Source organism: Myxine glutinosa, chromosome 1 (genome assembly GCF_964187855.1).
Source record: "Myxine glutinosa chromosome 1, kmMyxGlut1.1, whole genome shotgun sequence".
Taxonomy (NCBI): domain Eukaryota; kingdom Metazoa; phylum Chordata; class Myxini; order Myxiniformes; family Myxinidae; genus Myxine; species Myxine glutinosa.
This window is the reverse complement of record NC_136261.1, coordinates 20,054,855-20,074,640: the sequence shown is the minus strand read 5'-3', so window position 1 is coordinate 20,074,640 and position 19,786 is coordinate 20,054,855. Positions and strand designations below refer to the sequence as shown.

The 19,786-nt window shown below is 47.6% G+C and overlaps 1 protein-coding gene across 1 annotated transcript in view; it reads right to left on the bottom strand.

Annotated features, from left to right (window-relative positions):
* DNAI3 (dynein axonemal intermediate chain 3) overlaps positions 1–19,786 on the bottom strand; it is a 145,628-nt gene that overhangs the window by 13,446 nt on the left and 112,396 nt on the right. Inside the window, exons 15-17 of the mRNA XM_068135907.2 lie at positions 19,723–19,783; positions 10,768–10,898; positions 6,162–6,357 (exon numbers count right to left, since the gene is read on the bottom strand). Coding sequence (XP_067992008.2) covers positions 6,162–6,357; positions 10,768–10,898; positions 19,723–19,783 — 388 coding nt within the window. The remainder of the gene's footprint in view (positions 1–6,161; positions 6,358–10,767; positions 10,899–19,722; positions 19,784–19,786) is intronic.

The following is a 19,786-nucleotide window of genomic DNA, read 5'->3' as shown; positions in this document are numbered from 1 at the left end:
ATCCGCAGCTCAATGGAGTACTGCTCTCCCCTCTGGGCTGGTGCTCCTGCCTCACACCTAGCTCGTCTTCATGCTGTTGAAACCAAAGCGTTCAGAATCATTGGAATCTCCCGCGATGACGCTATCTCTGAGGGCCTTTCACTTAATCACCGCAGGCAGGTTGGTGGTCTTTCCGTCTTCTACCGACTCCTCTCCGGCCTTGCTCCCCCAGCTCTCTCTGGGCTCTGTCCCCCAAATATTCCTGCAGGTCGCACAAGATCTGCCTGCAACCCTCTTATGGTTAAACTGCCAAAATCAAGACTCTCTGCTCACCTTCACTCCTTCATTCCTCTTTTCTCCCGCCTCTGGAACAAACTCCCTCACTCTCTTCAATCCCACTCCTCCCTCCAGGTCTTTAAAACGGCTGTTCACCACCATCTCTTATCTTCCCCAATCCAAAACCTTGATCTTTTCTACCCCCGCTAATTTCACCCCAAATCCACTTTTTTGAGGTGACTTTTGACTTCTTTCCTGGAAGTCCTTGGTGTCCTTGCGTTTTATACCTATCCTGCCTCCCCCCAGGCCCTCTCCCTCCAAAAACATCTCCCGATGTCCTTGCTCTCAAATGTTGTGTTTGTGTGCTTCCTCCCCTTCTCTCCCCATCTTGTCGACCGCTCCCCTTTTTATATACTTTGTTTGCTTGTTTGTTTGATTTGTTTGTTTGATAAATGTTAGCTCTTTCACGAGCCTCGACTCTGTACACAAAAAAAAAGAAGAAAAAAAAGGACTCCGACGCCATTCAAATGGAATTTGGCACGGATGAGTGTGCCAAGTGCACATTCATACAAGGTAAACCAACAAAAAAGGACAACATAAAAAATGACACAAACAATCAATTAGAACATCGTTAGAGAGGATCCTGGAGGAACCTGTCTTATTTAAACCTCAGACATTTAGTTTGGTTTGCTCTTTGTTGTTGAAGTGTGCGGCGTCACCATGCCTAGATCAAAAGAGCTCTCTGAGGCCTTCAGAAAGAAGATTATAGAAGCCTACGAGTCTGGGAAGGGATTTAAAAAGATCTCCAAACAATTTGAAATCAATCTTTCGACTGTACGGAAGATCATCTACAAGTGGAGAAGATTCCAAACAACTGCCAACTTGTTCAGGCCAGGCCGCACCAACAAGTTCAGCCCGAGAGCAGACCGCAAGATGCTGAAAGAAGTCTCTAAGAACCCCAGAATGTCATCACGGGACCTACAGGTAGCTCTTGCCACTGTTGATGTCAAAGTGCACGAGTCTACCATTAGAAAGAGGCTGCACAAATTTGATCTACATGGGAGGTGTGCCAGGAGGAAACCTTTGTTGTCCAGAAAGAACATCAGGGCAAGACTAAAGTTTGCCAATGAACACCGAGGCAAAGACCAGCACTTCTGGAACAATGTGCTCTGGACAGATGAGTCAAAGGTAGAGCTATTTGGCCACAGTACCAGAAGACATGTTTGGCGAAAATCAAAGACAGCATTTGAGCACAAGAACCTGATACCAACTGTAAAGCATGGTGGTGGAAATATTATGGTTTGGGACAGCTTTGCTGCATCAGGGCCTGGGCAGCTCACCATCATAGAATCCACGATGAATTCTTCATTGTACCAGAGGGTGCTTGAGGATAATGTGAGGCCATCTGTCGGAAAGTTGAAGCTCAATCGAAGGTGGACCTTGCAACATGACAATGACCCTAAACATACCAGTAAATCCACCAAGGAATGGCTGAAAAGAAAGAAATGGAGGGTTCTGGAATGGCCAAGTCCAAGCCCGGACCTAAATCCCATTGAGATGTTGTGGGGGGATTTGAAACGAGCTGTGCATGCAAGAAACCCCTCAAACATCGCACAGCTGAAATAATTCTGCATGGAGGAGTGGGAAAAAATTTCTCCCAGTCGATGTCAGACTGGTAGACAGTTATAAGAAACACCTACTTGAGGTTGTTTCTGCCAAAGGGGGAAATACCACCTATTGGAGCCAAGGGTGTACTTCCTTTTTCCAAATGCGAAATTTGCATTTTTGTTTATTTAAATTATACAATGGACTACAAAATGTAAATGTTTCATGATATTTGTTATATTATATCACCTTTATCTCTAAATATTGTTGAAATGAAGATCAAATAGCTGTATGTTGAAATATGTTGAAAAAGTCAAAACTTTACATGGGGTGTACTTACTTTTTCACGTGACTATATATATATATTGTATGTATTGTATATTTATATATATACTGAACAGCAAAAGAAACGTCAGTCAGAATCAATATTTTGGAGTCTTTATTTTCAAGTCATGATCAACACGAATTGAGATTTAGGATCAACATGAAACATTACAGGTATGGTCACCATAGTTGTTTTTTTTTTTTTTGTTTTTTTGTATGCAAGATCGAGGCTCGTGAAAGAGCGAACATTAATCACACAGAAAGACAAACCGACACATAAAAGAAATAACATCGGGAGTGGTAGACAAGATGGGGAGAGAAGGGGAAGGACACAAACACAACATTTGAGAGCAGGGACCGAGAGACATGGAGACATCGAGAGATCTGTGGGAGGGAGAGGGCTTTGGGGGGGGAGGCATGGGAAGGGGGGGGGGGGTGGGAGAGGTATAAAACATATGGACACTGCCAGGACTTCCAGGAAAGAAGTTGGAATTTCAAACAAGGTGGATCTGGGGTGAATTAGTGGGGGTAGAAAAGATCAAGGTTTTGGATGGGGGAAGATAAGAGATGGTGGTGAACAGCTGTTTTAAAGACCTGGAGGGAGGAGTGGGATTGAAGGGAGTGTGGGAGTTTGTTCCAGAGGCGGGAGAAAAGAGGAATGAAAGAGTGAAGGTGAGCAGAGAGCCGAGATTTCGGCAATTTAACCATTAGAGGGTTGCTGGCAGATCTTGTGCGACCTGTAGGAATATTTGGGGGACAGAGCACAGAGAGAGCTGGGGGAGCAAGGCCGGAGAGGAGTCGGTAGAAGACAGAAAGACCACCTACCTGTCTGCGGTGAGTGAGTGAAAGGCCCTCAGAGATAGCTTCATCGCGGGAGATTCCAATGATTCTGAAACAATCATGTGAAATGTTCTGAATAAGAAAAACACAAGACCAGGTGAGAACAAGGGAGGTCAAAATCAGTATATTGTGTGACCCCCATGAGCGTTGATGACAGCCATACATCGTCTGTACATGGAGTGGATTAATCGGTTGATGAAGACATTTGTCACTTGGGCCCACACTCTGAGAAACGCCTGACTGAGTTGAGCTGCAGTTGTCGGCCTTGGTCGAACGTCATTCAGTCTTCTTTGAACCTCGTCCCACAAGTGCTCTATCGGGTTTAAATCGAGGCTGAGCGCAGGCCAGTGCATGGTTTGGATGCCATTCTGTTGCAGGAAGTCCCTTGTTGCTCTGGCAGTGTGGGCACGGGCGTTGTCCTGCTGGAAGACATGATTTCCGTGACGTCCAAAATGTGGCACAACGTGAGGTCTCAGGACTTCATCGATGTAGCGAGCAGCTGTGACACCATTGCCTCGTCCTGGACCAATATTCTGGAACACCACAGGACCGACTTTGTGATTGAGAGCAATAGCACCCCATACCATGATGTTTGGACCACCCCACGAGTCTCTTTCCATCACACAGTCATCTGAGTAGCGTTCCCCACGTCTACGCCAAACTCTCACTCTGACATCTGCCGTGGAAACACAGTATCGGCTTTCGTCTGAGAAAAGAACGGTTCTCCACTGCTGGTAACGCCAATTTTGATGCTGTGTGGCCCACTGTAGTCGGTCATGGCAGTGTCGAGCTGTAAAAATGGGGCCACGATACGGCCTGTGACAACGGACATCCCTGTTCTTCAAAAGTCGACAGACTGTAACACCACTAATGTGTCTCTGGTGGGTTCCAACTGTTTGTCTTGTAGTTTCTGTAGCCCTGGTAAAGCGATCTTGGATGTGATGACGCACAATCTGTCGATCCTGTCGTGGTGTTGTTACCCTCGGTCTGCCACTGCGTGGGCGGTCATCGGTGCTGTTGGTGGTCTGGTATCGTTCCTGTAACCTGTAGATGGTTCTCACGTTGACATGGAAAGCATTGGCAACCATTCGTGCAGTCTGTCCAGCATGCAATCTTCCAATAGCCTGGTCTCTCTGAATCCTCGTAAGTTCTTACATGGCGCTGGCATCGAAACACGAATGATGAACACACGTTTTGGGGTGCCTTTTATAGGGAAAGTCACAAGGAGACGCACGTGCATTTTGATTTCCATGGGAATCGTGCACGACTTTGTACCATGGTCGTTTTTTTGCCTGCGTTTTGGTGACCTGTTTTTATCCACGTGTCCACCACTGTCGGTAGTTAGGATTTCATTTAGATACAGACTAATGTAAATAACGAGATATCTAAACGAAATGCATTGATATTTCTATGGGAAATGTTCAGGAATTATTTTTATGAAGTGACGTTTCTATTGCTGTTCAGTGTATATATATTATATTGTTATATATATTGTAAGTATTATGAAGGCGATTTGCTTTTTACAGTGTTCAAGTATCTAATTCAATTTAAATAATGTTGAAAGAGGTTTAAAGCCATATAAATAATTTAACTCTGGGTTTTACTGCCATTTTACCCAGAGTCTATTACGCCACCTTATTTAACACATTATATTAGTTATTTGTGACTGTTGTTTGTGTCCTTTATAATGTCCTTAAAACCATTAAGTTTCCTGTTAGGAATGATTTTCAGTTTTGTTCGACTGCCAGACAGACGGACAAAGTAAAAATATTATCTCACTCCTTTCTGCACATGTGTGATCCGGGTGAATTCAGAGCCAACGTACAGTAAAACGAAACACTCGTCTTCCTACTCATGTTCCGATAATTAGTGTTCAAAATATAACATTCAATTTAAATGAGTTGTTCCTCAATCATAAACTGGACAGATGGACCGACAGATGAATATGAAGCAATTGCTTAACCCTGCTTTTCGCTTTGCGTGTGTGGAGTAATAGTGTGCGTTCTGGACATGCAGCAATGTCGAGAAAAACATTTTTATGCCTCCGCCAACAAAGTCGCTGGAGGCATTATGTTATCGGGTTGTCTGTCCGTCCTTCCTTCCGTCCGTCCGTCCGTCCGTCTGTCCGGGCTAAACCTCGTTTTTCTCAGCAACCATATGTCCGATTGAGACAAAACTTTCAATGTAAGAGTGACACCCATGCATAATGTTTTTATGATAATTGTGATGTCATAGGTCACGTGGTATGGCAGCCATCTTTGATTGAAGGAAAATATTAAACAATTATATCTCTGAAACCGCTCACCCTATTGATGCGAAATTTTACAAATATCTCACAGAACTGTCGCATATAGTTTGAAAGTGATGATGTCATAGGTCACGTGGTTTCGCAGCCATATTGGATAGAAAAACGAACCTCATCCAATCAACATGAAACTTCACACACGTGATCCACTACCCATACATATGCAGAGTGATGGCATCTACCCGTTGTGGGATTATGCGGAGGCATATTGGCGACACAGTCACATTGTTCTAGTTTGGAAATGTTTCGTACAACCTCTAAGAGGCAGATTAAAGATCCTTTTGTAAGATCAAGTCAAAAATAATAATAAATCTAGATTTTCTTTTTCAACAGTTTAAACCGATTCACTTCTCAACTCGACTACAAAACCAAAATACTACATCTGTTGAAAAAAATGAAATCTACACCAACTTTCACTTTTTTTTTTTTTAGTGGCTGGTCAATTCAATTATACATCAGTGATGACACGGGTGGTGGAAGTGAGTCATTTCCTAAAAGTACTCCGTAAAAAGCTGGTGTGACAAATTATACAGGCCTTGCCAGAAGTCTACATTCAAGCTTATTATGTCCCCTGATGAAGCCTTAAGGTAAAAACACGTGACAATACTGAAACGTACAATACGGGCCTGAACACTTGAACACTTTCTCTGATGAGATTTGTCTTTGCTAAATGCAAAGAGCTATCTTTATCCATACCGAGTGCTGCGTTAACAGTACTGGGTGCTGGGTAAGTAGTTCTGCGTTATTTGCATTGAATATGAGGTGTGGACATCTGGGATACTTGTCCGAGCACTGAATGACGAGACATACATACATACGTGGCTATACTCACTCTGAGCCCGAATGCTGGTGACAGTAGAGCTGGTCACATTATGAAACTTAATTGGAGCAAGTGTTTCCTCCAACAGGTCCCAGACCTCAAGCATTCCATCTGACCTGCCTAAGAAAAATATGGCCGGGCGTGAGGGAGACCAGCAGCCAGAGGTGTACAGGTGTGTTTCACATCGTGACACCTGCAAGGCCCCATTCTGAAACCAAATTGGCAAGCCATGGTTAGAGCAAGTAGCGTGAGACAAAGTTAAGTGTGAAAAGTAAGTGGTAAATGGTGAATATTGAAAGGCCATTATGTGAGGAGAATGTGAGAAACAGTTAGATCAGTGAACTTAAAATATGAGCGGGTATGTAATTTAGTCACCAGTGAAGGCCATTTACACTTTTAAAACCACTATTTAGGATTGACACACCCCTGCTTATTTGTAACAGCTTTTGTTTTTAGGAAGTGTTTGTAACTCTCCCAAGCAAGCTGCTTTGAGAGTGAGGTTGGAAGGAACGTAATATCTTGAGAACAATCAAGTAAGGGAAGGACAAATAAGTGTGTAGGTGTGAGATGTGAGAGAAGGTTGAGAGAAGATAGGAGTAAAAGGAAAGGAATGGGGTTATATATTTATTATATATCAGTGGATTGTGCTTGCATTTTGCAAGGAGATAAATAAATCGATTGAATGCAGAGAGAAGTATGAGCTCTTTATTTATGCACAGTTCAAGCTCCACCCCTCTCCAGCTGAGGAAGTGACTCGCCACTGGTACAGTCCAAGCTCTGCCACTCTCCCAGCTGAGGAAGTGACTCGCCACCAGCACAGTCCAAGCTCTGCCTCTCTCCCAGCTGAGGAAATGAATCACCACCTGCACTGTCCAAGCTCCACCTCTCTCCCAGCTGAGGAAATTACTCGTCACCGGCACAGTCCAAGCTCCGCCACTCTCCCAGCTGGGGAAGTGACTCGCCACCAGCACAGTCCAAGCTCCACCACTCTCCCAGCTGAGGAAGTGACTCGCCACCAGCACAGTCCAAGCTCCACAACTCTCCCAGCTGAGGAAGTGAATCACCACCGGCACAGTCCGAGCTCTGCCACTCTCCCAGCTGAGGAAGTGACACGCCACCAGCACAGTCCAAGCTCCACCACTCTCCCAGCTGAGGAAGTGAATCACCATCGGCACAGTCCAAGCTCCACCACTCTCCCAGCTGAGGAAGTGAATCACCACCGGCACAGTCCGAGCTCTGCCACTCTCCCAGCTGAGGAAGTGACTCGCCACCAGCACAGTCCAAGCTCCGCCACTCTCCCAGCTGAGGAAGTGAATCACCACCGGCACACTCCAAGCTCTGCCTCTCTCCCAGCTGAGGAGGTGAATCACCACCGGCACACTCCAAGCTATGCCTCTCTCCCAGCTGAGGAAGTGACTCGCCACCAGCACAGTCCAAGCTCTGCCACTCTCCCAGCTGAGGAAGTGACTCGCCACCAGCACAGTCCAAGCTCTGCCACTCTCCCAGCTGAGGAAGTGAATCACCACCGGCACAGTCCAAGCTCTGCCTCTCTCCCAGCTGAGGAAGTGAATCACCACCGGCACAGTCCAAGCTCCGCCACTTTCCCAGCTGAGGAATTGACTCGCCACCAGCACAGTCCAAGCTCCACCACTCTTCCCGCTGAGGGAACGAGTTTCCACCGGCCAACCTTTGCTTACAGATATTTCAATTTACAGACAGTTATACACAGTTATCTCGACATGTGACTGGATGGACATGCAAACACGTGATTTTTCTTTTCTGGAATTGTGGACTTCATTCACATCAGTATCCCTGGTGTTGGGCTAGCGGCTAGGGTGCCGGCTTAGGATCCTAGGATCCTGGGTTCGAATCTCGGTCGATCGCCGAATTAATGCCAGGGGGGTTGACTCAGCCTGTCATCCCTCCGAGGTCGGCTAATTGAGTACCAGTTCACTGGTAATTCCCTGTTTGTCGTTGAAAGGCGGCAAAAAGGGTTGGCGTCAGGAAGGGCATCCGGCCGTAAAACATTGCTTCAAAAAGGGGACCAAAAAACAACAACTACCACGGTCCCCGAAAAGGCCAACCCCCGCTTTGCGGGGAAAAATGGCCTCTAAACGGTGGTTTTTATTCACATCAGTATGTTGAATTTCATCTTTTTAGCCCACCTAGAATAGTACCGTTCTTTGCATTTAAATCAGTGAGTAAGTGAGCGAGTAGTTAGAAAGAGCTTTATTATATTAATAATGTACTGGGTAGGGGATGAGCTATAAAAGGAGATAATTGAAATTGAGTAAAATAAGAAAGAAAATCTCTACAGGGAATTAGCATGTACCACCAGCCAAAAGTGGCAGTGTGCAATGATCTCACAGAAATTCACAAGTTCACATTAACACACATCCTGGACATCGATATCTGCCTTTCTGACTTTGTCAGCAGGACAAGTGAATGACTTGGTGATGGAGTGGATAATACTTTATTGCACTGCCCTCACGGGTGTGGGTTTGATTCCCATGGCTGCTCAACAGGAAGTCCCATACTCTGTAGCAAAGTGATGACCTGTCCACAATTAGTCAGGGCAGTATTGAAGAGAGGGGAGGAAAATAATAATGCAAATGCTTAGGAGAACACAAAGGTAAAGGTAAAGAAAGGAAAAATGCATGTTTGGAGCATGTGTGTGTGTATATATACGTGTGTGTGTATATATACGTGTGTGTGTGTGTGTGTGTGTGTGTGTGTGTGTGTGTGTGTGTGTATGTATGTATATATATATATACAGTGCGTATCAAAAAAAAGGTAATCCGAATTCGAGGGGTTAATATGCAAAGGTTATTTATTTTGACAATTTATATGTGGTTTACTAATTAAGAGGAGATCCTCAGCTTTCCATTGTTACCTTCCATGCATCATTGCTGTCACACATGACCGAGTACATGTTCATTGAAAATGACAAGTTCAAATCGCATTTTTACAAGTTTGGCTAATCGATGCAAGTCAGGATAATTGGTGCAAAATGAACGTCAGATGTGAACTTTTCTCAGGAATGATTGGCCTTTATGCACCCACACCTTCAACATGTCCACCTCCCCTTTCAACACAAAGCTCACAGAGGCGGAGCATGCCCTGAACTGCTCGTCTCACCATAGCCGGGTCATTGCACAAAGCATCCACTTCATGTCGAATACGGCCCTGCAATTCGTCAAGATCACGGGGAAGAGTTACGAACACCTTGTTCTTTAAATGTCCCCATAGGAAATAATCACATGGTGTGAGGTCGGGTGATCTTGGCGGCCATTCCACTGCATGGTTGAGGGCGATGACTCGGTCTCCAAAGAGTTCCCTCAGTCGATCTCGGATAGCGATAAGACGATGTGCTGGGGTGCTGTCATGGGCCCACCAGAGATATCTGAAGACACCACGAACCTGTCGCTCAAAGTTCTCCTCCAGCTGCGGTAAAACTTCATCATTGATCATCTGCAGATACCTGTTACCATTGACATTCCTTTGAAAGAAAAATGGTCCGATCACCTGACCACTTTCACAAAGTCCCAACCAAACAGTCCACTTTTGTCGATTCATGTTGGTGTCAAAGTTAAATTCCGGGGGTTGTCCTATCGGTGCATATTCAAGAACATTATGGGTATTGACCTTGCCGTCCATGGCGAAAGTAGCTTCGTCGCCGATAATGACATTCCGCAGGAAATTGACATCTGCTTCGCAACGTGCTATCAACCATCTGGCAAGCATCAGCCTCCTGGCAAAATCCCCTGGCGTAAGTTGATGCCGGATGTGAATCCGATATGGATGTTGGTGGAGGTCCAGTCTTGTGATTCGGTTGATTGTTGCCGAAAGCAATCCCGTCCCATTTCGTCTTGCGCTGGTATCCCTAGGATGCTCCAAAACTTGCTGCCTTACTGCTGCAATGTTCATTTCCGATCGCCCAGTGCACCTCCTACCCGAATTCTCCTTGTTGCGGTTGAGGCTAGTGCCATGCTCTTGGTATTTTCTAACATTCGCCCAGATGGTTTTGGCTGCTGGAAGCTCCCGTTCTGGCAAACGTTCCCTGAACGCATCACGAGTTCGCTGCAAACTTCCAGTTTGGTGAAAGGTTGTAACCACGAAGGTCTGCTGTTCAGTCGTAAGTTGAACCATCTTTTCAATGACTCAGACTGTCTCTAAACTCATACACTGTAGGCCCATCTTAAATACCCATCTTAAACAAAGGATGACGCAACCGACGATTACCAGACCAGCTTAACAATTTTACATAATCAACTTGGCAGTCGACAAGTAATGCGTCCATTTCAAACTGTCTTGCCAAATAGCCAAACTTGTAAAAATGCGATTTGAACTTGTCATTTTCAATGAACATGTACTCGGTCATGTATGACAGCAATGATGCATGAAAGGCATGAATGGAAAGCTGAGGATCTCCTCATAATTGGTAAACCACATGTAAATTGTCAAACCAAATAACCTTTGCATATTATGTGTGTGTGTGTTGGGGTGAGGGTGGGGGGAGGTTGGGGGGAGGGTGGAGTGGGAGGGGAGTCAAAACTTCCAGACTATTATCTATATGACAAATAGATTGAGCATTATACAACGGTCGATTTAAACATACCTGTACTCCATCTTTCCAAAGAGAAAAACTATCACCTCCGACACAGAGCAACAGATCACAGCAGAATGGCGACCTCTCCATTGTGACTATTGAACCCTTGTGTGTCGGAATGACAAAGTGAGGCTTGGAATCTGAGGAGGCATGCAATTACTACTATAATATCTGTCAAGCACTTAGCATCAATAATAACAAAATGATTGGCAAAGTGTGCAAATGGAACATGTACCACCATAAGTGTATGGCATTGGACTGGCATTTTAACATCCCGTATGTCCTTCTCCTCCTCCCCTAGTTTACCCTCATGTCCTTTCCATTGTTCACCCCCATGTGTCCTTCTCCCCCTCCTCTTGTTCATCCCAAGCCCTTCCCCCCTTCCCGTTGTTCATCCCCATGTCTTTCTTCCCCTCCCCTCAATGTCACTCTCACTCCCATTTTAAATTTGCTGTTGGTGTTCTCCCCTTTCCACTATATTCCATACCGTTCTGCTTAGCTCTTCCACGATCCTTGATCATGCATATAAAAAAATTATATATTGTTACGGACCGCGGATTAGATGTTATATTTGCCGAGCGGAGGCTCCGCGACCGAACAGTTATTCCCCGACTAAAACCCGATTCAACCCAAACGTTGGCCGTATCGCACCGCAGCTGCTCAATCTGGAAAACTCTAAAGCGACCGAATGCAAAGAGGAAGAAGACGTACAGAAGAGTAACTGGGTTTATTGTTATTCACACATATAAGCAAAAAGAAAGCAGTCACGTTTATTTACAGGGACATGAGACGCAGGTGACACAGTGAAATCTTTAGCTTATCTAACAGGCTTACTTACTACCCAGGGACAAGACAAAAGACAGACTACAAACACACTTACACAGGGAATGATGATAGGGATGGCTGGTGGATGGCTGGCGGGATAGGGAGGTCCAACTGGTCCTGCAGCACGATCGGCTCGTTGGGCAGCCGCCGTTCCTTCGTGGCCCTGCTCCAAACTGCCGTCCAGGCCCCCACGCTGCTGTGGCTGCAGTTTCGGTGGCTCGAGCTGCTGTAGAGGCAGTTTCGGTGGCTCCAGCTGCTGTAGATGCAGTTTCGGTGGCTCAAGCTGCTGTAGATGCAGTTTCGGTGGCTCGAGCTGCTGTAGATGCAGTTTCGGTGGCTCGAGCTGCTGTAGAGGCAGTTTCGGTGGCTCGAGCTGCTGTAGAGGCAGTTTCGGGGGCTCAAGCACGCAGCTCAGCTCTGACGACCCAGCTCTTGTTTCCTCCCTCCTTGTCTCAACTCTTTCAAAGCTAATCTCTTGGACTCAACTCTTGTCTCTTCCCTCCTTGTCTCAACTCCTTCGGGAACGCCCCGCCGGCGGGTTATATAGGCCCCGCCCCTCAACCTTTGCGAACCTCCCCCAAACGCTCTTCCTCCGCCCTCTCAAGCCAAACCCCTTGTTCATGGTTGGTCGAGTGGGGCTGGCTCACTCCTCCCCTCTCTGACGAGGTGGGGACCCGCCTTTCTTCCCCAACCCTGCCTCGTGGCCAATGGCGGCAATTGGAGGGGATGTAATTGGCAATGGCAATTGAGGCCTGGCAATGACGAAAGGGGAAATGGAGGTTTTTGGGAATGGGAATGAAGGGAATCTATCTCTTTTACTCGGTGCAATGGAGTATTATTCTAATGGAAGACAAGGCCTTACTCTAAAACACATAATAAGATATAAGCTATCGAACAGGGGCATTCTATGATTGGCTGACGTGTATGCTTATGGACTAATTACCGACATGCCCTTTTTACCGTTATACAACTCTGGAGGCAAGAGGGGCCATATCCAACCAATGTTCATCACCATTTCCAATACAATACAATAAAAAAAATACAGTCCTCATATCCGCAACACTGCACCCTCCTCCTCTTAGGCACGACCCGGGCCTACAACTTTTATTTAGTGTGACACGTAGGTGTAGTTCCCTCTACTTTTAACCTGACCCTGAGTGCGACAGTTTTAAAACATAAATAAATGTGTCCTGCTGCTCCATTGCACCCTGCCTAACAGACTTATGCCCACAGTTAACCGAATTGCGGAATGGTCTTCAAACTATACATTGACGGTGGGGAGCATTATTTACAATTGACACTACTTTTATTTACAAGACTAACCCAGGACCTGTGATTGTTCTTTCTGGGGGGGGAGACAGTCTGCTCTGCATCAATGCACCATGAAAGCACCTAAAAACGCACCAATACACCCCCAAGCACCAATCGGTGCAGTCACCATTGTTCATCAGTGTTCATGAATGTTCAATAATAAAAATAAATCAACAACCCCTAACCCTGCAGGTGATCTCTTGCTCTTCGGCTCCCTCTGCTGGTTATTATTATTTCTTCTAGTTGTTGTCTTTTCCTTCATTTTCTTACTGGCGGCCTATTTGCAATAAAGCTTGCCCAAACGTGTCCATTTTATTTATCTTTATTTATGGCCCACAGGGCCGACTACGTGTTGTTCACCTGTGGGGCATCGGTGCCCTGTGGCCAAGGTCCGCCAGCAAGATTTCGGGCCCTCATGGCCGGTTCCAGCAGAGGGGCCATGCCCCAACCCATGGGGTCCATACGTGGTGCTCGGCCACAGGCATGTGGTCCATAATGTGGTGCATCGATGCAGACAGCTGGTTCTGGGAATTTCGGGCGCACAATGGCCGACTCACGCACGCTCCCCTCAGCGCCCAATGGCGCACAGGTCATGTGGGAGACAAAAGGGGGAAGACAAATGAGCGAGGGGTAAGGTCACAAGGGTACACATCAATAAGGCAATGCAAGGCGAAATGCGTACGGAGAGCGAAATGAGAAAGCTCGTCCCTACCGTACGTCACCCCCCCTGTCACCTACACTACCCTTGCCCTTACCCCATATTTACAAAATCTACACATTTACAAATTCGTCGCTACTGTCACGTCTCCCCATATTTCCCTTATACCAAATTCGTCTCCACAATCCCTCTACTTCAAAATTTGCCATCACCCAATTCGTCATAAATCCTCATAAGGAGGAAGAGATGGAACATCAAGCACAATGTCACACCCACGTCATGATGCGTCTCACAATCCAAAACATTTGCACAATAAAATAATTAAACCAACCTGGCATGGTGTGGAGGTACCTGTCACCTCAGGTGAGTGGATGCAGATGGTGCGAGGAGACTCCAATCCTAACTATCCTCTTAATGACTTTAACACACGTTACACTACCCGGGGTCTTTCCCTGCCAATCCATTGGCCAACTTACACTATGGGTTCTAAAAACCAATTCCCATTGACCAAACTGTGGTGCTGCTCAATTTGGGGTCTCACTCCCCCGATTCATCTCCCGGTGCCCTTGCACAATTTCTGGGCTGTGACGTGTAGCTCTCCCAGCAGGTCTACCCACATGCACACCTCCACCACTGCAGTTGCCACCCGAGCTTACCTAGCTCCTCACCCTAACCTAACTAACTGGGGAAAGCCCCTCCTGGCTCTGTCACCCCACTCAGTGCCCTCTGGCACTGGGCTACCCGGGTCCGTCCTCCGGATCCTCGGGCCCCATCCACAACTACCGGCTCCCAGAGCCCACCTGCGGCCTCACCTGGCCGACATCCTCACAGTGGTGGAGTGCCCAAACCAACTACACACACTAACAGGCTACACGCCCAGCCATTTCCACAACACTAATGCACCCATCCAATCACCATTCTTCCACCCGCACCACAGATGCCAATATCCAACCACAATTTACCTGTACCCTCTACCTAACTCTTAGACTACCCTCCCCGGGTATTCGTGATGGGGGTCCACTCTTCCCTCATTCACACCTTCGCACCATCCACTCCACTCCACAGTTTCCACCATACTCACTCCACGACCATCCATTCCAATACTCCAGATATTCCACACTACCATTTATTCCACACAACCACATACACCTGTTGTTGCACACCCGTGCAATCACACCTGGTGCCACCTGCACCCTCCTTCTCCCTGGACCATTTGGTCAATACAACTCACATCACCATCACTCAAACACTGCTCCATCCACCTGTCCAGTTGCACACCTGTGCAATCACACCTGTTCCTCACACACTTTTCAAAATACACTTCTATACACCTCCAACACTCACACGGCATCATCTCAACTACCTGTTGCCCTGCTAACTTAGTGCTCCCCGTCTTCCCTTTAAACTAAGCACATACCACGTCATTATCATCCACTCTAATCTACCTGCGTCCCCACTACAGGTATCCTTGTCACTAACTAACCTTAACGTTACCTAATGTCAATCTCTAGGGCCCTACACATTATCCAAACCCTCCCTCGGCGAGCTTACACTGCCATAAACCCCATAAATCTAGTGCTCCTTTGCCCCCCTCTGTGAGGGATGGTGGATTGGCCATCCCATCACATGGGGCATCTCTTACTATCAATTTTGCACACCAAATTCCAACCAATCAAAAATTTGCCAATTACTGCCAATTCTATTCACTTTTCTAAATTTCGGATCAAAACCATTATCACTATTATCATCATCAGTCTTCTCACTAGTGCCTCTCGGTGCGCCAATTCACTTCCACAGCCCGGCTTCGTAAAGCCGAGCAATGAATGCGGGTTGTTTGGTGCCGGCGGCTGGATACGTCCGACACTCGGTGCAGGGAAGGACGCTTACCCGGGCCGAGATCCCACGCACCACCTCGGCACGGAGCCATCCAATGTCCCGATCTCGACCTGCCGGAACGCTTCAACAAAAAGGGGTCGCCATGACGACCCTTCCTATCGGGCTGCCCGTTCCGCCTAGCGGAGCATGGACGCGGCCGTTCCAAACGTGGCCCAGCGTGGATCGCGTACGGCGGTCCTTTCGAACCCGCCGTGGTTCGGATCCCCGCTGGTCCTCGCGGCACGCGAAGCTGCCCGACGCGCACCGAGGGCCCGATTCGGCTATATGTCGTTCTAACCGCTAACCCGGTTACCGTCGATGCCTCACCTGCATGCTTACACGCATACGTTACCCCTTTCTTGCTCATACATCCAGCTGTTCCCATGCTCCTCGTCATTGCACCTTCTCTTACACACCCAGGTACACTCATTCCGCTCACAGACTTGGTCACACACCTGACCACCGAACACCTTGGCACACATTCGTTGTTCGCACACCTCACCAACACACCTCTTCGCGCCCCCTTCTCGGTCACCTCCTCTGTGACAATCACAGGTGTGCTCTCACTCGCACACCCAACCACATGCCTCACTACCAACTCAAGTGTGCATTCCCACACACGCTCTACCATTCCAGGTGTGCATCCTTCCATTCCAGGTGTACATCCTCGCTCACCTGTCACAACCAACTCACGCTCCGTGTCACTCTCACTACTCTCACCTCCACTCTTGACAGCACACTCTTTCCCCATGCACCCGTCCGTTACACACCTTTCCCGCGCATCCTCTTGCGCACACTCTTTCGTTACTTCCTCCGTAACACTCACCACAGGCGTGCATGCTTCCGTTACATCCTCTGTAACACTTCTCACTATGCGCTTCCATGTGCCCCCTCGCACACGCGCTACGACCGACTCACTCTCGACAGCACACTCACTCCTCGGCGCGCACTTTTTCCTCACACACTCCAGAGTCGGACATTCTCGCACACCTCCTCTTTCGCACACTGTACCTGTCGCACACTTCACCAACGGCCTCTCACGAACACCCGGGTCCACATCAACCCCCAAGCCGACTGAAGCTCCCCTCACATCATGTACATTTCCCCGTATATCGCCACTCACCTTGGCACCTCGTCTCTGCACCTCCTTCACCACCTGCAAACTCTTTATTTGGTTAGTGAGCACACCATTATGAGTTGAGCACCGACCTTGTACATATTCCATCACCTCCTCCTGTATTTCTCTCTTAGTTTCTGTCCGTCTCTTCTTAATTTCACTCACCTCTTCTTCCACTTCCTCTAATTTTTGCTTCACCTCTTTTATTTCCCGGTGCGTCTCCTCAAGTTCGTCCTCTAAGGCTACCTTGACCGTTTCTATGTGTGTCCTCACCTCTCGGTCCTTCGTCTCCATTACTTCTGTCACCTCTTCCAACCTCGTTGTCAGTCCCTCACGTACCATCTGACATTGCCTCTGTGTCGCTATTAAGTCATTTTTAATGTCGTTTTGTGTCGCTTTTAACCCTCCTAGTACCGCAGTGTTCCTTTGAACCTGCTCCGTTAGTTCTTTTTGTCCCTCCGTCAGCTGTTCCACCTCCTCCATCAGATCTTCTATTCCCCCTTGTAACCTAGCCGTTCCATTTCTCACCTCTTTCTCTATACGCTTTTCGCCTCGCTTTACCTCCTCGCGTACCCCCGAGACCTCCTCACTTACACCTCGTCGTATCTCCTCTTTCATCTCCTCCATCTCTTTTGTAGATGCCACCCTCATCTGTCCCAATTCATCCCTCTGAGCATCCAATTTACTTTCTAACCCGATTTTCACCTCCTCTATCTGGTTCCCCATCTGTTCGATTTCCCGGGCGGATTGCTCCCCTATTTCCCGCAATTTGTCTTCCATCCTATTTTCTAACCCCATTAACCCATTTTTCACCCCCTCTATCTGATTCTCCTGGGCAGCCATTCTATTTTCCACCCCCGTTAACCCATTCCTTACCGCTTTTATTCCGTTGTCTAACCACTCAAATTTCTTGTCTAATCCCTTAAAATTATTGTCTAGCCCCTCAAATTTAGCTTCTATCCGTTCCCCCATTTCTCCCATTTTGCCCCCCATTTCGCCCCCCAATCGCTCACTATCAGCCCTCGCTCCGTCCCTCATTACCCCCATTTGGCCCTCCAATCGCTCACTATCAGCCCTCATTTCGTCCCTCATTGCCCCCATTTGGCCTCCCAGCCCCCTGTTCTCTTCCATGAGGGCCCGCATTTGCAGCATGAATAGGCCCCAATCCATCGGCGGCGCTGCTACGGTCGCGGGCGCGGTCGCCGTAGCCATGTGCGAGGCGCCATTTTGCGCGCCCGTAACCTCGTGCGCGAGAGCGCCATTTTGTGCGCCTGATACCCCCTCAACCACATTGCCTATGTTCTCCTCCTCCCTTTCCTCCACATACATTTCCCCGAGGTCCTGGGTCGGTTCCACCCCGCTTATCTCTCCCACCGGCATCCCGTCGCCTTGACCAGCCATGGCGCGATTTCAAAATTCGGGTTTTGCTTTAAAACATGAATTTTCAGCAGCTCGTAATTTTGAGCGCGTTAAGCGCGCTTCGGGCCTCGTATCTCACTCCCCGACACCAATTTGTTACTGTAATAACACAATTGGTGTCCAAAATTTGGGCTAAATAAATTTAGTCCCAGGTTCGAATCCCAACTCCTGACTACCAATTTGTTACGGACCGCGGATTAGATGTTATATTTGCCGAGCGGAGGCTCCGCGACCGAACAGTTATTCCCCGACTAAAACCCGATTCAACCCAAACGTTGGCCGTATCGCACCACAGCTGCTCAATCTGGAAAACTCTAAAGCGACCGAATGCAAAGAGGAAGAAGACGTACAGAAGAGTAACTGGGTTTATTGTTATTCACACATACTGTATAAGCAAAAAGAAAGCAGTCACGTTTATTTACAGGGACATGAGACGCAGGTGACACAGTGAAATCTTTATCTTATCTAACAGGCTTACTTACTACCCAGGGACAAGACAAAAGACAGACTACAAACACACTTACACAGGGAATGATGATAGGGATGGCTGGTGGATGGCTGGCGGGATATGGAGGTCCAACTGGTCCTGCAGCACGATCGGCTCATTGGGCAGCCGCCATTCCTTCGCGGCCCTGCTCCAAACTGCCGTCCAGGCCCCACGCTGCTGTGGCTGCAGTTTCGGTGGCTCAAGCTGCTGTAGAGGCAGTTTCGGTGGCTCCAGCTGCTGTAGATGCAGTTTCGGTGGCTCAAGCTGCTGTAGATGCAGTTTCGGTGGCTCGAGCTGCTGTAGATGCAGTTTCGGTGGCTCAAGCTGCTGTAGAGGCAGTTTCGGTGGCTCGAGCTGCTGTAGAGGCAGTTTCGGTGGCTCAAGCACGCAGCTCAGCTCTGATGACCCAGCTCTTGTTTCCTCCCTCCTTGTCTCAACTCTTTCAAAGCTAATCTCTTGGACTCAACTCTCGTCTCTTCCCTCCTTGTCTCAACTCCTTCGGGAACGCCCCGCCGGCGGGTTATATAGGTCCCGCCCCTCAACCTTTGCGAACCTCCCCCAAACGCTCTTCCTCCGCCCTCTCAAGCCAAACCCCTTGTTCATGGTTGGTCGAGTGGGGCTGGCTCACTCCTCCCCTCTGACGAGGTGGGGACCCGCCTTTCTTCCCCAACCCTGCCTCGTGGCCAATGGCGGCAATTGGAGGGGATGTAATTGGCAATGGCAATTGAGGCCTGGCAATGACGAAAGGGGAAATGGAGGTTTTTGGGAATGGGAATGAAGGGAATCTATCTCTTTTACTCGGTGCAATGGAGTATTATTCTAATGGAAGACAAGGCCTTACTCTAAAACACATAATAAGATATAAGCTATCGAACAGGGGCATTCTATGATTGGCTGACGTGTATGCTTATGGACTAATTACCGAGACGCCCTTTTTACCGTTATACAACTCTGGAGGCAAGAGGGGCCATATCCAACCAATGTTCATCACCATTTCCAATACAATACAATAAAAAAAATACAGTTCTCATATCCGCAACAATATATATATATTTGGGTATCAAAATTTAGTTCCAAGATTTCACCAAAGTAATCTGTCAATGTGTCCTCTGATATAAGATATGTCTGACACATATTCGTCAAATAGCAAAGAAGATTTTTAAAAATCCAACAAGTGTGTTAAAATTTACAAACAACACGAATGACCGACCCTGTTTTGCAAAAAATACATTTTACAAGTACAGTGGGTTGTGAATTTGCCCCCAGACTCACTTGTGAATTTGCCTCCACTCTCTTTCTGCAACCTCCAATTTGTGTGCACAACTTCTCCATCCTG